Genomic DNA, 16360 nt, shown 5'->3' with positions numbered 1-16360 from the left:
GAAGATTCTCAGTCGCGGACAAATGAAGCCTAACTATACGCGATTGAGGGAGCCATCCGCACAGAGGTGCACATATTACACTGAAAGTTGTAGATCTCGTTGTCTAGTTTCCAACGCAAGTTGAATCAACTCAATCAGAGCTTGGATGACGATTCTACAGCTAAAATACAAAAGGTCATCAAGTCTGTGCGGTTCTGCACATATGCGTGCGTTTGAGCATGCAACTGGATGCGATTCAGCCAGAACCGTGCAGAATGTAGATTCCAGAAGGAATGATGGCTATAGAACAAATTGGACTCCAAGCTACTTGCTTTCCAAGTACTAATAACTCCAGAACTCGTCCCCATCTGCCCCAATATGTCTAGGAAGCCTATAAATACCAATCTCTCATCTTTCAATTTAGCAAAGTTAGGATTAGTTATAAGGCATATTGGGCGGCGCAATTCTACCCTTAATTCTGCCTAAGGGCAGAATTCTGCAGAGAACAGAAGCAAGGCGACATCAAGAAGACTAAGGAGATTCTCAAGATGTATTCCTTCCATCTTTTTTTCTTCTCTTTTGTTGTATTATATATTTTTTTTCTATCTATTTTCATTGTGTATTTGCCAATGAGAGGCTAGATAGAACTCTTCTAAAGTGAATACATGTAATCTTGAATTCTTATAAGTTTAATTTAGATATTTATTTATATTTATCATTTGCGTTTGATCTGAATTATTTTTGTGATTTATTCTATGTATTACTACCTAACTTGGTGCTTTTTAACCTCGACAGCATAGAGATGTGTACTCCATGATAGGCGTATAGGGTTGACCAGTAGAAATATGGTACAATTATCTTAGATCCAATAAGAGAAATAGACGTAACTGTTGATCTCTTGTGATCCGAACCTCAGTTAGAAACCTATTGGAATATAGATTTGCAGATGAAAGTCACATTCTATAAAATGATAGTGGGGAAATCTTGGTTATTTTAACCACGGAAGGTATATAGAAAAGACGTAACTGTGAACTTAAAACCTTTTAGTCTTGGTAATTGAGACTTAACATTAATCTTTATGTGATTGCTTAGGGTGAGGCTAGGGTACCATTCCCTTACCGGTCCTACTCAATTAGGGTGTTATAGCATAACTGTGATTAAGACTAGAACATGATTAGTAACTCTCATATTGCATTTGATACCAGTACAGGGCGTGTGTGATTCTGACTGGAGTGAAAACCAGAATTGTATGGTTCGCGCAGTAGCATGCAGATAGTGACAGAACAGCATGTGATTGTTAACTTTACTTGATAGGCTTACGCAGTAGCATGTAGATGATGACAGAGCCGTATGCGATTTCTCACTTAACCATAAACTAAATAAATGAATAGGAATGACATATAGCGTGATCCCTAGAACCCTTATTATCTTTAATCCTTTACTTTAGTACTTTGATTGACTACCTTAAAAAAACATAACTCAACCAAACAACCAAACACAACCAATCAAACCTAGAATTAGTGAACAATTTAATCTTAATACACTATCCTTGTGGATCAATACCCCAATCTATACTATACAAGACATTCATACGCTTGTAAATTGATTATAGAGTAAACAATCAATGGGCGGAACATAGTGTTGTTGAGGGGGTGCTAAGCCACCCTTTCATTTTTTTTTTTAATCATGTATATAGAATTTCATGTAAATGATATATTTTTGTACATGGCAGCCCCCTATGTATTATTACAAACTTATAGGGTCTAAAAATAAAATTTAAGAAGCAACTTCTTGACTTTTTTATTTCCCATTTGCAATCTTGACTCCTAGATTTGCGTACCATCAATATTAAAAAATAGATAACTTCTTGGCTTCTTGCTAGAATTAGGAAAGTTAACCGTATAAAGAAAATAAAAGAAAGAAATTGAGCAATTGAGCATTGAATGCTTGAAAGAAATGAACCCGTTTTTTTTTATGTACCACCGTGATAAATCAGAATTAAATCAATACCACCCGTTAATTCCGAATTCAGATTCCGCCACGTTCGCACAGTAGATCTGCGAACGGGTCGCTACCCGTTCGCGTAATGGATAAGCGGACTGACCCGTTCCCAACGACCCGTTCCCGATGACCCGTTCCCGACGACTCGTTCCCGACGACCCGTGCGCGTAACTGATCTGCGGACGGACCCGTGCGCGACCTGACCCGTTCCCGATGACCCGTTCGCACTATAGATATGCGTACGTGGTGGATCCGGATATAAGCCCCTCCACAGTGGTTTAAACCGCCTGTCCCTGTCTCTGCACTGCCGCGTCCAGCACAGTAAAAAGGTAATTTTTTTTTATTAGTTTAATTTTGTTAAATAATTTAATTTAATTTAGTTATTAAGTAGTTTAGTTTTATTAGATAGTTTATTTTAGTTAGGTACCAAAATAGTTGTATATTATAAATTAGATTAATTTTTTTTCTAGTTTTAGGTAGTTTATTTTTGTTAGGTACCAAAATAGTTGTATATTGTAAATTAGATCAAAATTAGGTACCAAAATAGTTTATTGTAAATTAGATCAAAATAGTTGTATATTGTATATTGTAAATTAGGTACCAAAATAGTTGTTTATTTTTTTTTTGTAGTTTTGTAAATATTTGTGTTAATTAGATCAAAATAGTATATTGTGATCTATTTGTAAATATTTGTGTAATTTACGATATACTATTATTTGTGTATATTTTTTATTAAATAGTAGTATATTGTAAATTACACTAAAATAGTAGTTTAGTTGGGTACCAAAATATTTGTGTATTTAAACCAATTTAGAATTGTGATTGTATGTAGAATTTAGAAATTATATTTAGAATTTAGAAATGTACCTATTTAGAAATGTACCAATTTACAAATCGACAAATTTAGAAATGTTGTATTTAGACCAAAATAGAGTATAAATGCACCAATTCAGAATTTTTTTTTTCTGAATTAGCGTAGATTGTAAGATTTTTTACCGATTCATTCAAGAATGGTGATATATTATTGAATTACCATAGATATTTGTATTATTGTTAGATTTGTACTATTTGAAATTATCAATAGAGGTCAAAATTGATAAAATTGATAAAATTGTTAAATTTGTTGTTAGTATGGCGTAAACCAGCGGTACCAATCAAAATTGGACGCAAGATGATTTACAGTTAGATTTATCACTGGCCCGTCACATATATCTATGGTGCCCGGCTAGGACCCGTTACAGATTGCTCGAGCCCCAAACCCTGAGTCAACTGCAACAATTGCCTAGTATTCTGTCTGGAGTTATGTCTAGAGTTTTGTCTGGGGTTGGCTACAACATATAACTCCAGGAACTTGAAAGTCATATTCATTGTCATTTGGACATATAACTCCCAACTGCTATCGTCTTGTACTGGTAGCTGTTGGAACCAGGTTTGATTGCCTTGGCCAATATTGATTCTTGCGGTAATTATCAGTTCATAATTACGGTGGTCAATACCGAGTTGTTGGTACACTTCCCTATTTAAACCTCTAAAATTCAAACCAAACCGGATATTGAACATTTTCGGCACTTGGTGGCTATAATAAGCGCCATTTGGTCCTTGTAATACTTCACCATCAAAATAACAAGCAATTCCAATAATAATTGGTTGAAACCTAATAATAAAAAATAACTAAATTAAAAAAACTACAAAAAATAAATTTAAAAAAAAAAGGATGAAAAAGAAAAAAAACGTACCTATGCAGCACCTTCGGTGAAAATGAGGGTGTAGAATGCTCTGCGATCTATATCTATATAGGGAGAACGTGCCACGTGCGCAGATCAACAATGCGAACGGGTCTGTCCGCAGATCTGTTACGCGCACGGGTCATCCGTCCGCAGATCTGTTATGCGCACGGGTCGTCAGGAACGGGTCATCGGGAACGGGTAAGTCCGCATATCCATTGCGCGAACGGGTAGCGACCCGTTCGCAGATCCAGTGTTCGAACGTGGCAGAATCTGAATTCGGAATTAACGGGTGGTATTGATTTAATTCTTATTTATTAGGGTGGTACATAAAAAAAAAACGGGAAATGAACCCCATTGAGCAATTGAACATCTCTTCGGCTCTTCCAATTCACCAAAATAGAAAACAGATTAATCAATTTTTGAAGAGGGGCGAAATCCAACGGCATATGAAAAAATTCATAAAACAAAAACAAAGTTAAAGAAGAGCTGTGAAATTTAATTTTAATTGAGGTTTGTATTTTTTTTACTTTTTAAAATTTTTATTCATTGTAATTTTGAGATAAAAAATAATAATTTATTTTTTAATATATAATTTGTACACAGATGAGATTATTGCTGAATTTGATTTTTTAGGAAATCATAGGTCGAAATTTAAATAATATATGAATTTCATGTTTTTAATTTAGTTTTGATAGACATAGTATTTTGTTGATGCTAGTTATTTATTGTATCTATTTTATGAACTCAAATAGTGAAAGATTTTGTGTTATAAATTTTTTTTTAAATGATGTTTAGCTTCCCTTATATCCAAATCCTAGTTCCGCCCCTGTAAACAATTAGAATTATAAATATTATTATATCTGATTTTGACCCATCAAGCGGCTCTTCATTGAGACTTTTGAGTGGTGATTGTGCCGGTCCGGTTGATTCAAAGTTCCCGATCTGGTTTGATTTAGTATCTCTTTTGGAACTTTGGAGTGATGACTGTCCTAGTCCGGTTAATTCAGTTTTTGGTCCAGTTTGATTCAGTGTTTTCTCTGATGTAGTATGCCAAAATGAATATGACAACTATGCACACCGAGGAATCAATCACTAGGCTCCTATGATTTCCATCAAGCAATGATGACCAACTTGGTCTCAACATGATGCACATATTCCTTATGCGTTTTTAGTTTGTTTACAATTGTGGTCTAATCTTATGTAATAACTAGTTTGTAACTCTTTTAATTCAATTTTTTTTGCCTATGGCTTCTAACAAAAAAGAAGTTGTAGATAGTGAAATCCGAAGGCGATGAATTAGAGGCGATGTAGATATTGTATTCACTTTCTATAAAAAAAAAAAGAAGAAGAAGAAGAGAGGAAATCAGCTACATTTTTTCCTCGTATCATTTCAATCAATTTTGATTTTAACATATTGTTTTCTCTGTGTGTAATCGAGTTGGCATATTGCTCTTAATCAAATTTTTTTATGGTTGTCAGTAAAGCGCGACAACATATATATTGATAAAAAAGAGTATTTACAAATGCAAGCTAAGAACCCCTCGACTCTCTCTCAATTGATGGGATGTTTTTATTAAAAAAGTAAAAAAAAACATTAAGCGGATTTAAAGCAATAAAATGAAGTCAGCCATTATGTAACGAACTCTCAACTTCAAGGACGGTATCATTGATCAAATAGGGACTGGTTTGCGTTTGTTCGAGAAAAGACGTTTGTTTCTTTCTTTCTAAAGTGCCCACAAACCGACTGCCCATACCACATGCCAAATCAATCTCGGTCTTTTCTAGAGTTCCATTCCCGTATGCTCCCATAGATGTTGTAGGAGCTCTGTCTAGTCCTTCAACTCGATATGAGCCGTTGAGTTCAATCCATGTAGCGATCTGACTGTATTAGCCTATAGTGACTGTGGACATTTGTCCATATTTCATGACCACTTTGTCAAAAGTCCAACCTCCCATTTATCTTCATTAAGCATACCCTCTTTCAATTCACTAGACAATTAATGCCTTTGCAAATATCGTTTCTTTTTCAGAGAAAGTTTCGCCTCATTTTGTCTATTTGTCTTATAACCCCCATAGGTATCTTGAAGGCTTGCATTGCCGATAATACTGCATTAACAAGTGTAATCCTTACCCCGTACGGTAGAAAGAAGGATGTTCATCCCTCCATTTTACACTGTACTGCCTCTATCATTGGTTGGAAATCTATCTTTCTCAGTTTCTTCACCGACGGCTCTTAATCAAATTTAAACAATTAGTTAAAATTAGTTTTTGTAAAATTTAGTAATTAATCAATTATAAACTTGATTAAAATTAGTTGTTGTAAAATTTAGTAACTAATTTTAAATTAAATAGTTAAAATTAGTTGTAAAATTTAGTATCCAAATATAAACCTCTAGATCTTAGAGACCAATGATGGATAGGAAGTTTATATTTGGTTGGATAATTTGGTTAAACTTAATGTTTACAAAATTATTTCGAAATTAAATCAAAATTACATACCATAATGTCAATGTTGGTCTATCAAAATTACAGCTTAATTTGAAAAAAAAATTATAGACACTAAGCACGACAATTAGTTTCTAATGTATCTACAGTTGAATAATAAAATTTACTCAATCAATTATAACTAAAATTTAATCTAAATACTGACCCCAATAGTTAAAAATAAATTAGAAGTGTTAAACAAAAATGCATTGAGCATTTGACCGGCTGATTTTCTCTGTTTTTTTGACTAAAAAGTGAATACGCAGATTTTGTCGGAACACAGAGATTTGACCTAAATTAGTTTTTATTCATATCTTTTTGTAAAAATTGATTAGTGCTGGTTTTTCCAGCAGCTAGAAAAATCAATAGTATTTTAATTTTCTATTTATTTTCAAAATGTTTTGTTTTTATAACATGTTTTTTTTTAGTATGGATCCGTAAATGCCACAGGGCACTCACGTACTGTAAAGGGACACCGCAGCATTAATAAATTATTCACATCGATTATAATTATTCACTGATCCCAAATTATAACATGTTTTTCAAATTATAGTCGAATTATTCTTGAATCACAATTTTTTTACCCCGCCGAATTGAATTACAAATTCTTTAAATTATTTCAACGGAAGAAGCTTTCGTTGAATGAAAACTAGCCTCCACTGATCCCTAGAATCGATGGAGCAAAAAAAACCCAATCTACACCGGTTCCTAGGACCGGTGGAGCCTGTTTTTATCCCGGCACAAATATGCTGCACCAAAGGCCACATCAAAGCCTCCACCGATCCACAGGATAGGTGTAACTTGACTATAATTTGAAAATTATTTGGTACCACACAAAAAAAAGCCCTAGAAAAATCCGCATTTTATTAGCCAATAATTTGTGATTCATGTTTTATTCGAGAATAAAATGTATAATACGTTTTTTTGCATTTTATTCAGAATTTGATTTTGAAAGGTCGAAAAAAAATTAAACGTGAATTAATTATGAGTTGTGTTACTATTCTAACCACAAGAAAAAGAGAAAAAAGAAACATATATATTTGAGACAATTATTCAAAAGTGAATATACAAATAGAGACTAGAAATACATTGAAAAGTGAACAGTATTTTGGATGGTGAGCACACATAAGGCTACACCACAACCAGCAACAAAGAATGAATTAGTCAAGGCAGTGGTTTTAAAATTCAAAATCAAGGCTCCACCGGGATTTTTTTCAGAAACCATAATTAAAAAAATAATTTTTAGGGAACCAATAAGATTACCTTTTTTTTTTCAAAAACCATAAGAACCGTGGGAACCTCACGGTCTGGCCATTTTTTTTTTTCCAGACCGTGTGCTTCTCACGGTCTTGCGAAATTTTTTTTTTTTTTTTTTTTTGGATTTGTCCACACCTGCACGAAAATTGCCACAGAAGATCCGAAATGAAATTCAAGACCGTGTGCATCCAACGGTATGAAGAATTCCAATCTCAAGACCGTGTGCATCCCACGGTCCGGCCCTCAATTCTGAAGACCGTGCGCTTCCCACGGTCTGGGTTTGGTTTTAAACCCACAGCGAGACAGAGGCTTTCTTCCCCCACGCCCCCTTCTCCATTTTTTTTCTTCCTCTTCTTTCTTCCTCTCTTCCATCAGATATTTTTTTTTTTTGTACCCTCATAATTAGAGTAATTTTTATTTTAATTACATAAGTTGATATATTTTTGAGAGAGGAACAAAAAGAGCTTCAGATCTACAAATTTCGTTAGGTATGTATTTGATTCTTTTATTTTTGATAAATAATATGCAATTATGAATAAATGAGTAGAATAAATTGTTTATGTAGTATAAATGGTTTATGTATAATTTTAGTGTAGATGAATGTAGTAATTGTATGGTGATATGTCTATTTGCATATTTTATGTGCATGTAATTTTTTTTAGTTTAGATGCATGATGCATGTAGTTTTTTTTAGTGTAGATTAGTGTAGTAATTTTTGGATTATTTATTTGTGGTTTATGTAGTAATTTATTTGCATGTAGGTTTTTTTAGTATGCATGTAGTAATTGTTGGGTGATTTATTTATTTGCATGTTTTATGTGCATGTAATTTTTTTTAGTTTAGATGCATGATGCATGTAGTTTTTTTTAGTGTAGATGAATGTAGTAATTTTTGGATTATTTATTTGTGGTTTATGTAGTAATTTATTTGCATGTAGGTTTTTTTAGTATGCATGTAGTAATTGTTGGGTTATTTATTTATTTGCATGTTTTATGTGCATGTAATTTTTTTTAGTTTAGATGCATGATGCATGTAGTTTTTTTTAGTGTAGATGAATGTAGTAATTTTTGGATTATTTATTTGTGGTTTATGTAGTAATTTATTTGCATGTAGGTTTTTTTAGTATGCATGTAGTAATTGTTGGGTTATTTATTTATTTGCATGTTTTATGTGCAAGTAATTTTTTTTAGTTTAGATGCATGATGCATGTAGTTTTTTTTAGTGTAGATGAATGTAGTAATTTTTGAATTATTTATTTGTGGTTTATGTAGTAATTTATTTGCATGTAGGTTTTTTTAGTATGCATGTAGTAATTGTTGAGTTATTTATTTATTTGCATGTTTTATGTGCATGTAATTTTTTTTTAGTTTAGATGCATGATGCATGTAGTTTTTTTTAGTGTAGATGAATGTAGTAATTTTTGGATACATGCATGATTTATTTGCATGTAGTATAAATAAATTGTTTATGTAGTATAAATAATGTAAAGTAATAGAATGAATGTGAATATTTGATTGGGTTTGCATGTTATGCATGTCAATATTGAATGTTAATTTTTTTTGTATGTATTTATTTATATTGCAGTGAAAAATGCAAGGAAATGAAGAATCTTTATTGCAGTTGCCTCATGCACAACATCAATCACATTCGGCATCTGTAAAGGTGTTTGTTCAATATTGGTTTGGATTTAAATTTACTTATTAAATTCTTGAATTGAAATTTAATTTTTGGTTAACCTTTTTTTGCATTAAAATTATTGTTCCAGCCTGATCATGCACTGCGTCCTGGAGCTTTGCAAATGCACATTGACTACCATGAAACTATGAAAGAAGGTTTAAAGAATTTGGGGTTGTATCAGATGGTCGAAGTCCACCACTGCCAAGTTGATAGAGAGTTGATCACTGCTCTCGTGGAGAGGTGGAGGCCCGAGACAAATAGTTTTCATCTTCCGGTAGGGGAGTGCACGGTGACATTGGAAGATGTCAGCTGTTTGTGGGGCTTATCTTTCACCGGTACAATATTTTTTGCTGCTAATTTAAAATTTTGTTATTAAATGAAATTTTGTACTAGTATAATTTTATTTAACATCTATGTTTACAGGGAAGACTATCTCTGGATGTACTGACGATAATTGGTCACAATTGATCCTAGATTGCCTAGGACAGGAAGTGTATGATGGTTACGAATGGGATGATAATGATTTTTATCATAAAAAGGTGGAGAATAAGGGTGAACCCAATGAGAAAGTAACAATTTTACAAAACTATGTGCGTCTTGCATGGTTGAGAAAAAAATTTGCAAATACGGATTTGGATGAAGTGGAGGACCAGGATGTTATCGATCAGCACACACGAGCATATGCTATGGAGTTGTTCGGGACTATAATGTTTCCCGATTCGAATTCAAGCTCCGTTCGATTAATGTATTTACAATTTCTGGAGGATTTGGGACCTCGAGGTCAGAATTATTACAACTGGGGAGGTGCTGTACTAGCATGCCTATATCGGGAGTTGTCACGGGCATGCAGATATAAAGCAAGTTCAATTAATGGTCCATTACTACTGCTGCAGATGTGGTCTTGGACCCGATTTCCTATAGGCCGGCCCAGACCACATGATTTACCATCTGACAACGAACCAGTGGATGAGAGACGGGCTTATGGAGCAAAATGGACTATTCCGCATCGATGGAAGAGTAACCCTAAGAAAGGTACATTTGAATAATAAATATTATGTTTTTCCATATAAGTATGTGTTGAATGTACACTTATAATTGTCATGTGTTTCCAACTTAGGCACATCGCATTATCGGGATCAGTTTGAGCGTTTGAAGTCCAATGTTGTCAATTGGACGCCGTACAGAGGTTACGAAAACATAATGCACTGGCACTGGATAAGAGACCAGGCGTTCTTTCCATGCCGCGTGTGGTGCATCCATTTCTGGGAGGTAGAGTATCACCTTCCCGAGAGGGTTTTCCGACAGTTCGGATTCTTTCAGGCAATTCCTCCGCCGGCTCCGCCAGCCTTCAGCTTACTTGAGGATATCCGCAAATGGACACGAGGACGAGGGTTGTTTGGAGACGGAACCTCTGTGGACTGGAGCAAACATTTTCACCAATTTATCGTGGAACCTCCCCAAAATTTTACACGGCGTTCTGAACATGGACAAGTTTACCCTTATCTTCCAGATAGGTACGGTTAAATCCTACCCTTATATTTTATTGTATATTTACATTTGACAATGCAAGAAAATATTTATTAATTTTCATTTTTACCCAAGGTACCACGAGTATATGAAATGGTTCATCCATCATGGCATGTTAAGTGTGTATCCAACGCAAGATAATGAAGAAATTCTTAGCTAGACAGTACCCGAACAGGAAGGAGACGTAGCAGGTATTGGGTATGTCCCAGATGCCATGATTCAAGCTCGTTTGGTAAGTACATGAGTTTTTTTAATAGCTTATTTTATTTTATTGTACCACACCAATTATCTTTTAAATATTTCATTTTCTTGTAGAGGTTCCGCCAGTTGAAACAGACCGCAAAAGGAATTAGCATGGTAAAGACGCCTGGACAGAAGGCCTTTGGACTTATGATGCTTGGAAATTGTCGCGATGTCCTATCCGATCTCGGGCAGGTGGCACTGTTCAGAGCCATGCTCGAGCAGGCAGAACTTCCAGTTGATATAAGAAATATCGATATCAGCACTGATTTTCCGGACCAATTTCCGATGGAACCACGGGTCGAAGTTCCTCAGACCAGCATGTATGGTGATATGTCTGACATTTTCCAGTCGATGAGGTCCATTAGGATAGAAGGGCATACCCTAGGAGAGAGTGGTGGCCTAGGAGATGGTGGTGCCGGTCCATCAATGGCAAATCCTCCTCGACGGAAAAAAAAACCACCCAACAGATATAGCGACTCGAAATTCAGACATGCTAGGGACAGAGAACATGGAAATGAAGACGAAGACTTAGTATAGTCGTTTAGCTTGTTTAGTGTATGTTTTGTTATTTATCTTGTTTAGTTTATTTAGTTTATGTTTAACTTATTTATTTTATTTAGCTTAGTTATGCTTAGTGTAACACTTGAAAACTTCGAAGTCCCAGCTTTTGACCAGATTAAAAGTTCGATTTAGAGCAAACGGCTACATGGATTTTGACATACTTTATACCAAATTAAAGGTATGGAAGTCTAGTTTCCAGAAAACATAAGTTCTCTATACAAAAATATTACAGATAAGTACAGTTTTAATGATTAATGGGCAAAGGTCAGAACAGCTACAGATTTTTTCACTTCGAAGTCCCAGCTTTTGACCAGATTAAAAGTTCGATTTAGAGCAAACGGCTACATGGATTTTGACATACTTTATACCAAATTAAAGGTATGAAAGTCTAGTTTCCAGAAAACATAAGTTCTCTATACAAAAATATTACAGATAAGTACAGTTTTAATGATTAATGGGCAAAGGTCAGAACAGCTACAGATTTTTTCACTTCGAAGTCCCAGCTTTTGACCAGATTAAAAGTTCGATTTAGAGCAAACGGCTACATGGATTTTGATATACTTTATACCAAATTAAAGGTATGGAAGTCTAGTTTTCAGAAAACATAAGTTCTCTATACAAAAATATTACAGATAAGTACAGTTTTAATGATTAATGGGCAAAGGTCAGAACAGCTACAGATTTTTTCACTTTTTACCACGTCTAAATATTCTACTCCAACGGCTACCAGATGGACGGCTACCGGATGCCTCTGCTTGGCTACCAGATGGACGGCTACCGGATGCCTCTGCTTGGCTACCAGATGGACGGCTACCGGATACGCTTCTTCGTGAACCATGTGTAGCAGTTGCCTCTGCATACATAGGGGATGCCTCTGGACGTGGACCAGATACGCTTTTTCGTCTTCCACCAGTTGCTCCTAAGAAATAATAACAGAAAATTGTTTACATGTTTCCCAAATAATTAAAATATTCACTTATTCACTATGTAAATTCCAACCTGAAGTTCTTGTTCTATTTGATCCCCCTGGACGATGTACTGAACTACGAGACCTAATTCGAGCTTCCATATCATCCATACAATTTGGAATTCTCTTGTGCTTCCTCCTACCCTTATTAATTTTGTTTGGGTCTGGCCTGATTGTGGGTGCTCCAGCTTCAAATGGCCAATTGTGGGCGTTACCAAAGCCGGAAAAATTACCTCTCCATGTGTTGACATATTTTTCAACGCTATAATAGTGGCTTACATAATTCGTCGACTTTAGACGTAACTTGCAACACACCGCTAGGACATGGTCGCAAGGAATGCCAGTAAATTGCGGTTTTTGACACTGACAAACAGGCATCCCCCCCTCTCCAAATGAAAATCTAACTTCATACTTCATATCCCCCTTCACTCCCTACAATCAATAAATTAAAATAATTACATGTTACCATTTATAAATTTAAACTGATAATTTAAGTAAATAGCTGACATACCGTTCTGACGACTCCATTATGAACTACGACCTCAAAAACGTTGGGCCCCATTGGTATCACTTCATGCTTTAATCCTTTTGAAGTTCGATATTGTAAAACTGATAAAATGTTGTCTGAAAATCTCATTCCTCTTTGAACCCACTGTTGAGCGACCGTACCTCTTTTCACATACCAATCCACAACTTTGTAAAATGTGCGCTCAACTATTGCTGTTACAGGCAGCTGGCGAGCCACTCGAAATACGTTGTTCAAGGATTCTGATCCGTTTGTAGTCATTATACCCCACCTATTCAGGCCTCCGTCATGACATTGTGCCCACTTATGAAGTTGCAAAGGCTCTTCTTCGAGATTTTGCAACCGTTTGCCTCACCACATGACATACTGATGAGTAGTAATACTCCTGCCTTTTATCAAATCCATACCCTCATAAAACCTCCAAGGTTTCATCTTACACACAAATTTCTTGAATATTTTTTTGATAATTTGGTCCTTGCACAACTTGTAAACATTTGACGCAATATGTTGAGAACATAATCGATGAACTGCTTCACCCCTTTCCTCACACCACCCTAAATCAGGTCTATCAAACACTGAACGGATTGCAGCATGCTGGTCTGATATAACGCATATCCGACCAGGACCGACAACATTTTCACGTACAAATTGCATAAACCAGCCCCAATTGGATGAACTCTCCTCATCCGCAATTCCGAACGCAATTGGTAATAATTGTTGTTCTGCATCATAAGCGCATGCCATGAATAATTTCCCTTTATACCTGCCGGATAGGTGTCTAGCATCTACACTTATAACTGGTCGGAGATATGGCCAGGATTCAATGCATGGACCGAAAGCCCATGCCACACGGGTGAAAATACGGATGCCCATTTTTGTAGATGGTTCGTGCTCAATTACGTATTTTGTTCCTGGGGTAGACATCTGGATTGCACCGAGCAAGGAAGGTAGCAGTTCGTAGGCTTTTTTCCAAGAACCAAATAAATCAGCAATAGCCAACTCCCTCCCTCTCCAAATCTTGTTGTATGAAGGCTCGACCATTTTGTATATATTTCTAACTGCAAATCGACATGCTTTAATTGACATCTCCAGGTCCTCCTTTAGACCAGGTCTGATTACATCTGCAATCATCCTGGCAGTCAGCTGACGACTGTCTACTTTACAAGCAATACTGTAACAATTGTGCTCGTCTGGGTTTGTTGCAATTGTCCAATTTCCCGTCTCAGTGGTTTTTGCGTACACCCTCCATGGACACCCCTCTGCTCTACATACAACTACATAACCAGTACGATTGGTATATTGTTGTTGTAATTCTAAGTTATTATTTAGGGCAAATGCACCCAACTGGGATTTAAGATCGGCTTTGGAGTCAAACATCTGTCCCACTGAAAATTGACCGTCAATTCTGGGTGGATAACCAAAAAATGCTTCATCCTTATATGGCATCGGCACATCGTCATTAAATGCCGGAAAAGGATGCTGCAATCCTCGATTAATAAAGGGAATAGAATTTACCCACTCCTTCATTACATCTTGCATTCTAATTTGATCCTCCATTTCAGCCATATCATCTTCCCCGACAGCTGAGCCACCAAGGTCAGAGTTTGTGTCTGAGCTAGAGTTTGTGTCTGAGCTAGTATTATTATTCATCTCGTTAAAACGAGTTACCAAATCATCCAATATCGGTATTTCGGGTGGGTCATCATAATATATGGGTGAATCAGACACCGTTGTGTCTCTACTACTTCCAGGTACACTACCCGGATATGGGTCATAATTGGTATGACTATCAACTGGTACTGACTCAACCACTAAATCAAGAAGTTTAAAATTCAGTACCGGAGTGGCATATTCAAGCATCATGTGCCATATCGTTTCCTCGTCTACGCTAAATAACTGGTATTTTTCTGCTGAGCCAGGTGGTGCCGTGTTCAAACGAGCCTTGATTGTCAGATCGAACTGACTAGGGAGCAAATGAATGCTAACATATATATGTTTTCTTAGCTCATGAAGACTGGTTGAATTAGTAACAGGAAATGTGCAGGTCGGTGCGTCTGAAATTTCGCGTCCATAATAAACATTTATTATCACTTAAGACATTATCTGAACAAAAAAAATTCATAATCAATAATCGATATCATTTTCAATTTTACAACCTAAAATATGATCGTCATTGAAAAAATAAACTTACTACAATTACTTATACTACAAAAAGAAAAAATTATACATAAACCATTTATTTATACTACAATTACTACATAAATCATAAATAAATAATCCAAAAATTACTACATTCATCTACACTAAAAAAAACTACATGCATATACACTAAAAAAAACTACATGCACATAAACCATGCATCTACATAAAACATGCAAATAAATAAATCATCCAACAATTACTACAATTACACTAAAGAAACCTACATAAGCAATTTATTCTACTCATTTATTCATAATTGCATATTATTTATCAAAAATAAAAGAATCAAATACATACCTAACGAAATTTGTAGATCTGAAGCTCTTTTTGTTCCTCTTTCAAAAATATATAAACTTATGTAATTAAAAAAAATAAACACACTAATTATGAGAGTACAAAAAAAAATTAAACTGAAGGAAGGAAGAAAGAAAAAAGAGAGAAGATGAAAAAAGTGGGGAAGAGATGCACTGACTCGACAACGAAGAAGTAGGAGGTAATCGTGCCAAGGAAACAAATAGGGACCGGACCGTGGGGTTCCCACGGTCTTGAGATATATTCATCAAGACCGGACCGTTCCCACGGTCTTGATTTCAATTTAGGTGGACCGTGGGAATCACACGGTCTGGAAATCAAAAAAAAAAAATTGCGGATCTTCTGTGGCAATTTTCGTGCAGGTGTGAAGAAATCCAAAAAAAAAAATTTCGCAAGACCGTGAGAAGCACACGGTCTGGAAAAAAAAAAATGGCCAGACCGTGAGGTTCCCACGGTTCTTATGATTTTTGAAAAAAAAAAAGTAATCTTATTGGTTCCCTAAAAATTATTTTTTTAATTATGGTTTCTGAAAAAAATCCGCTCCACAGGTCCTAGGGAACGGTGGAGGTACAATTCAGAAATCTTCTGCGGCGAGACTATCTGTTGATGCAAAATTGGCTCCACCGATCCCTAGGACCGGTGTAGATTAAATTTTTTTTTCTCCACCAGTCCTAGGAATCGGTAGAGACTAGTTTTTGAAAATCCATCCCAAGAAGGCTTGTTCCATTTAAATTAAATTAATACTATTTTAAAAAAAAAAATCTAGCGTTCCTATGATGTCCTGAATGCAGAACAAAAACGATGTTAACCGTCCAACATTATAAAACTGTGCTCAAGTAAAACCTGTGTTCCTTTAAGAACGCAGTACTTAATAAATACTGTTATATATAGTCTAGT

At 35.5% G+C, this 16360-nt stretch overlaps 1 protein-coding gene across 1 annotated transcript; it reads right to left on the bottom strand.

Moving 5' to 3' along the window:
- Window positions 1–11948: 11948 nt before the first annotated feature.
- Window positions 11949–15797, bottom strand: LOC144555725 (uncharacterized). Its single transcript, XM_078304136.1, has 3 exons — window positions 12935–15797; window positions 12456–12855; window positions 11949–12375 (listed from the first exon to the last, which is right to left on the bottom strand). Exon 1 carries the CDS (start codon window positions 14810–14812, stop codon window positions 13301–13303), a length of 1512 nt encoding a protein of 503 aa, XP_078160262.1. The 5' UTR covers window positions 14813–15797; the 3' UTR covers window positions 11949–12375; window positions 12456–12855; window positions 12935–13300.
- Between the last annotated feature and the right edge of the window lie 563 nt (window positions 15798–16360).

This window comes from Carex rostrata, chromosome 6, assembly GCF_964058835.1.
Source record: "Carex rostrata chromosome 6, lpCarRost1.2, whole genome shotgun sequence".
In the NCBI taxonomy this organism is placed as follows: domain Eukaryota; kingdom Viridiplantae; phylum Streptophyta; class Magnoliopsida; order Poales; family Cyperaceae; genus Carex; species Carex rostrata.
Note: the sequence above shows the minus strand (reverse complement) of the source record. Positions and strands in the feature narration are given on the sequence as shown.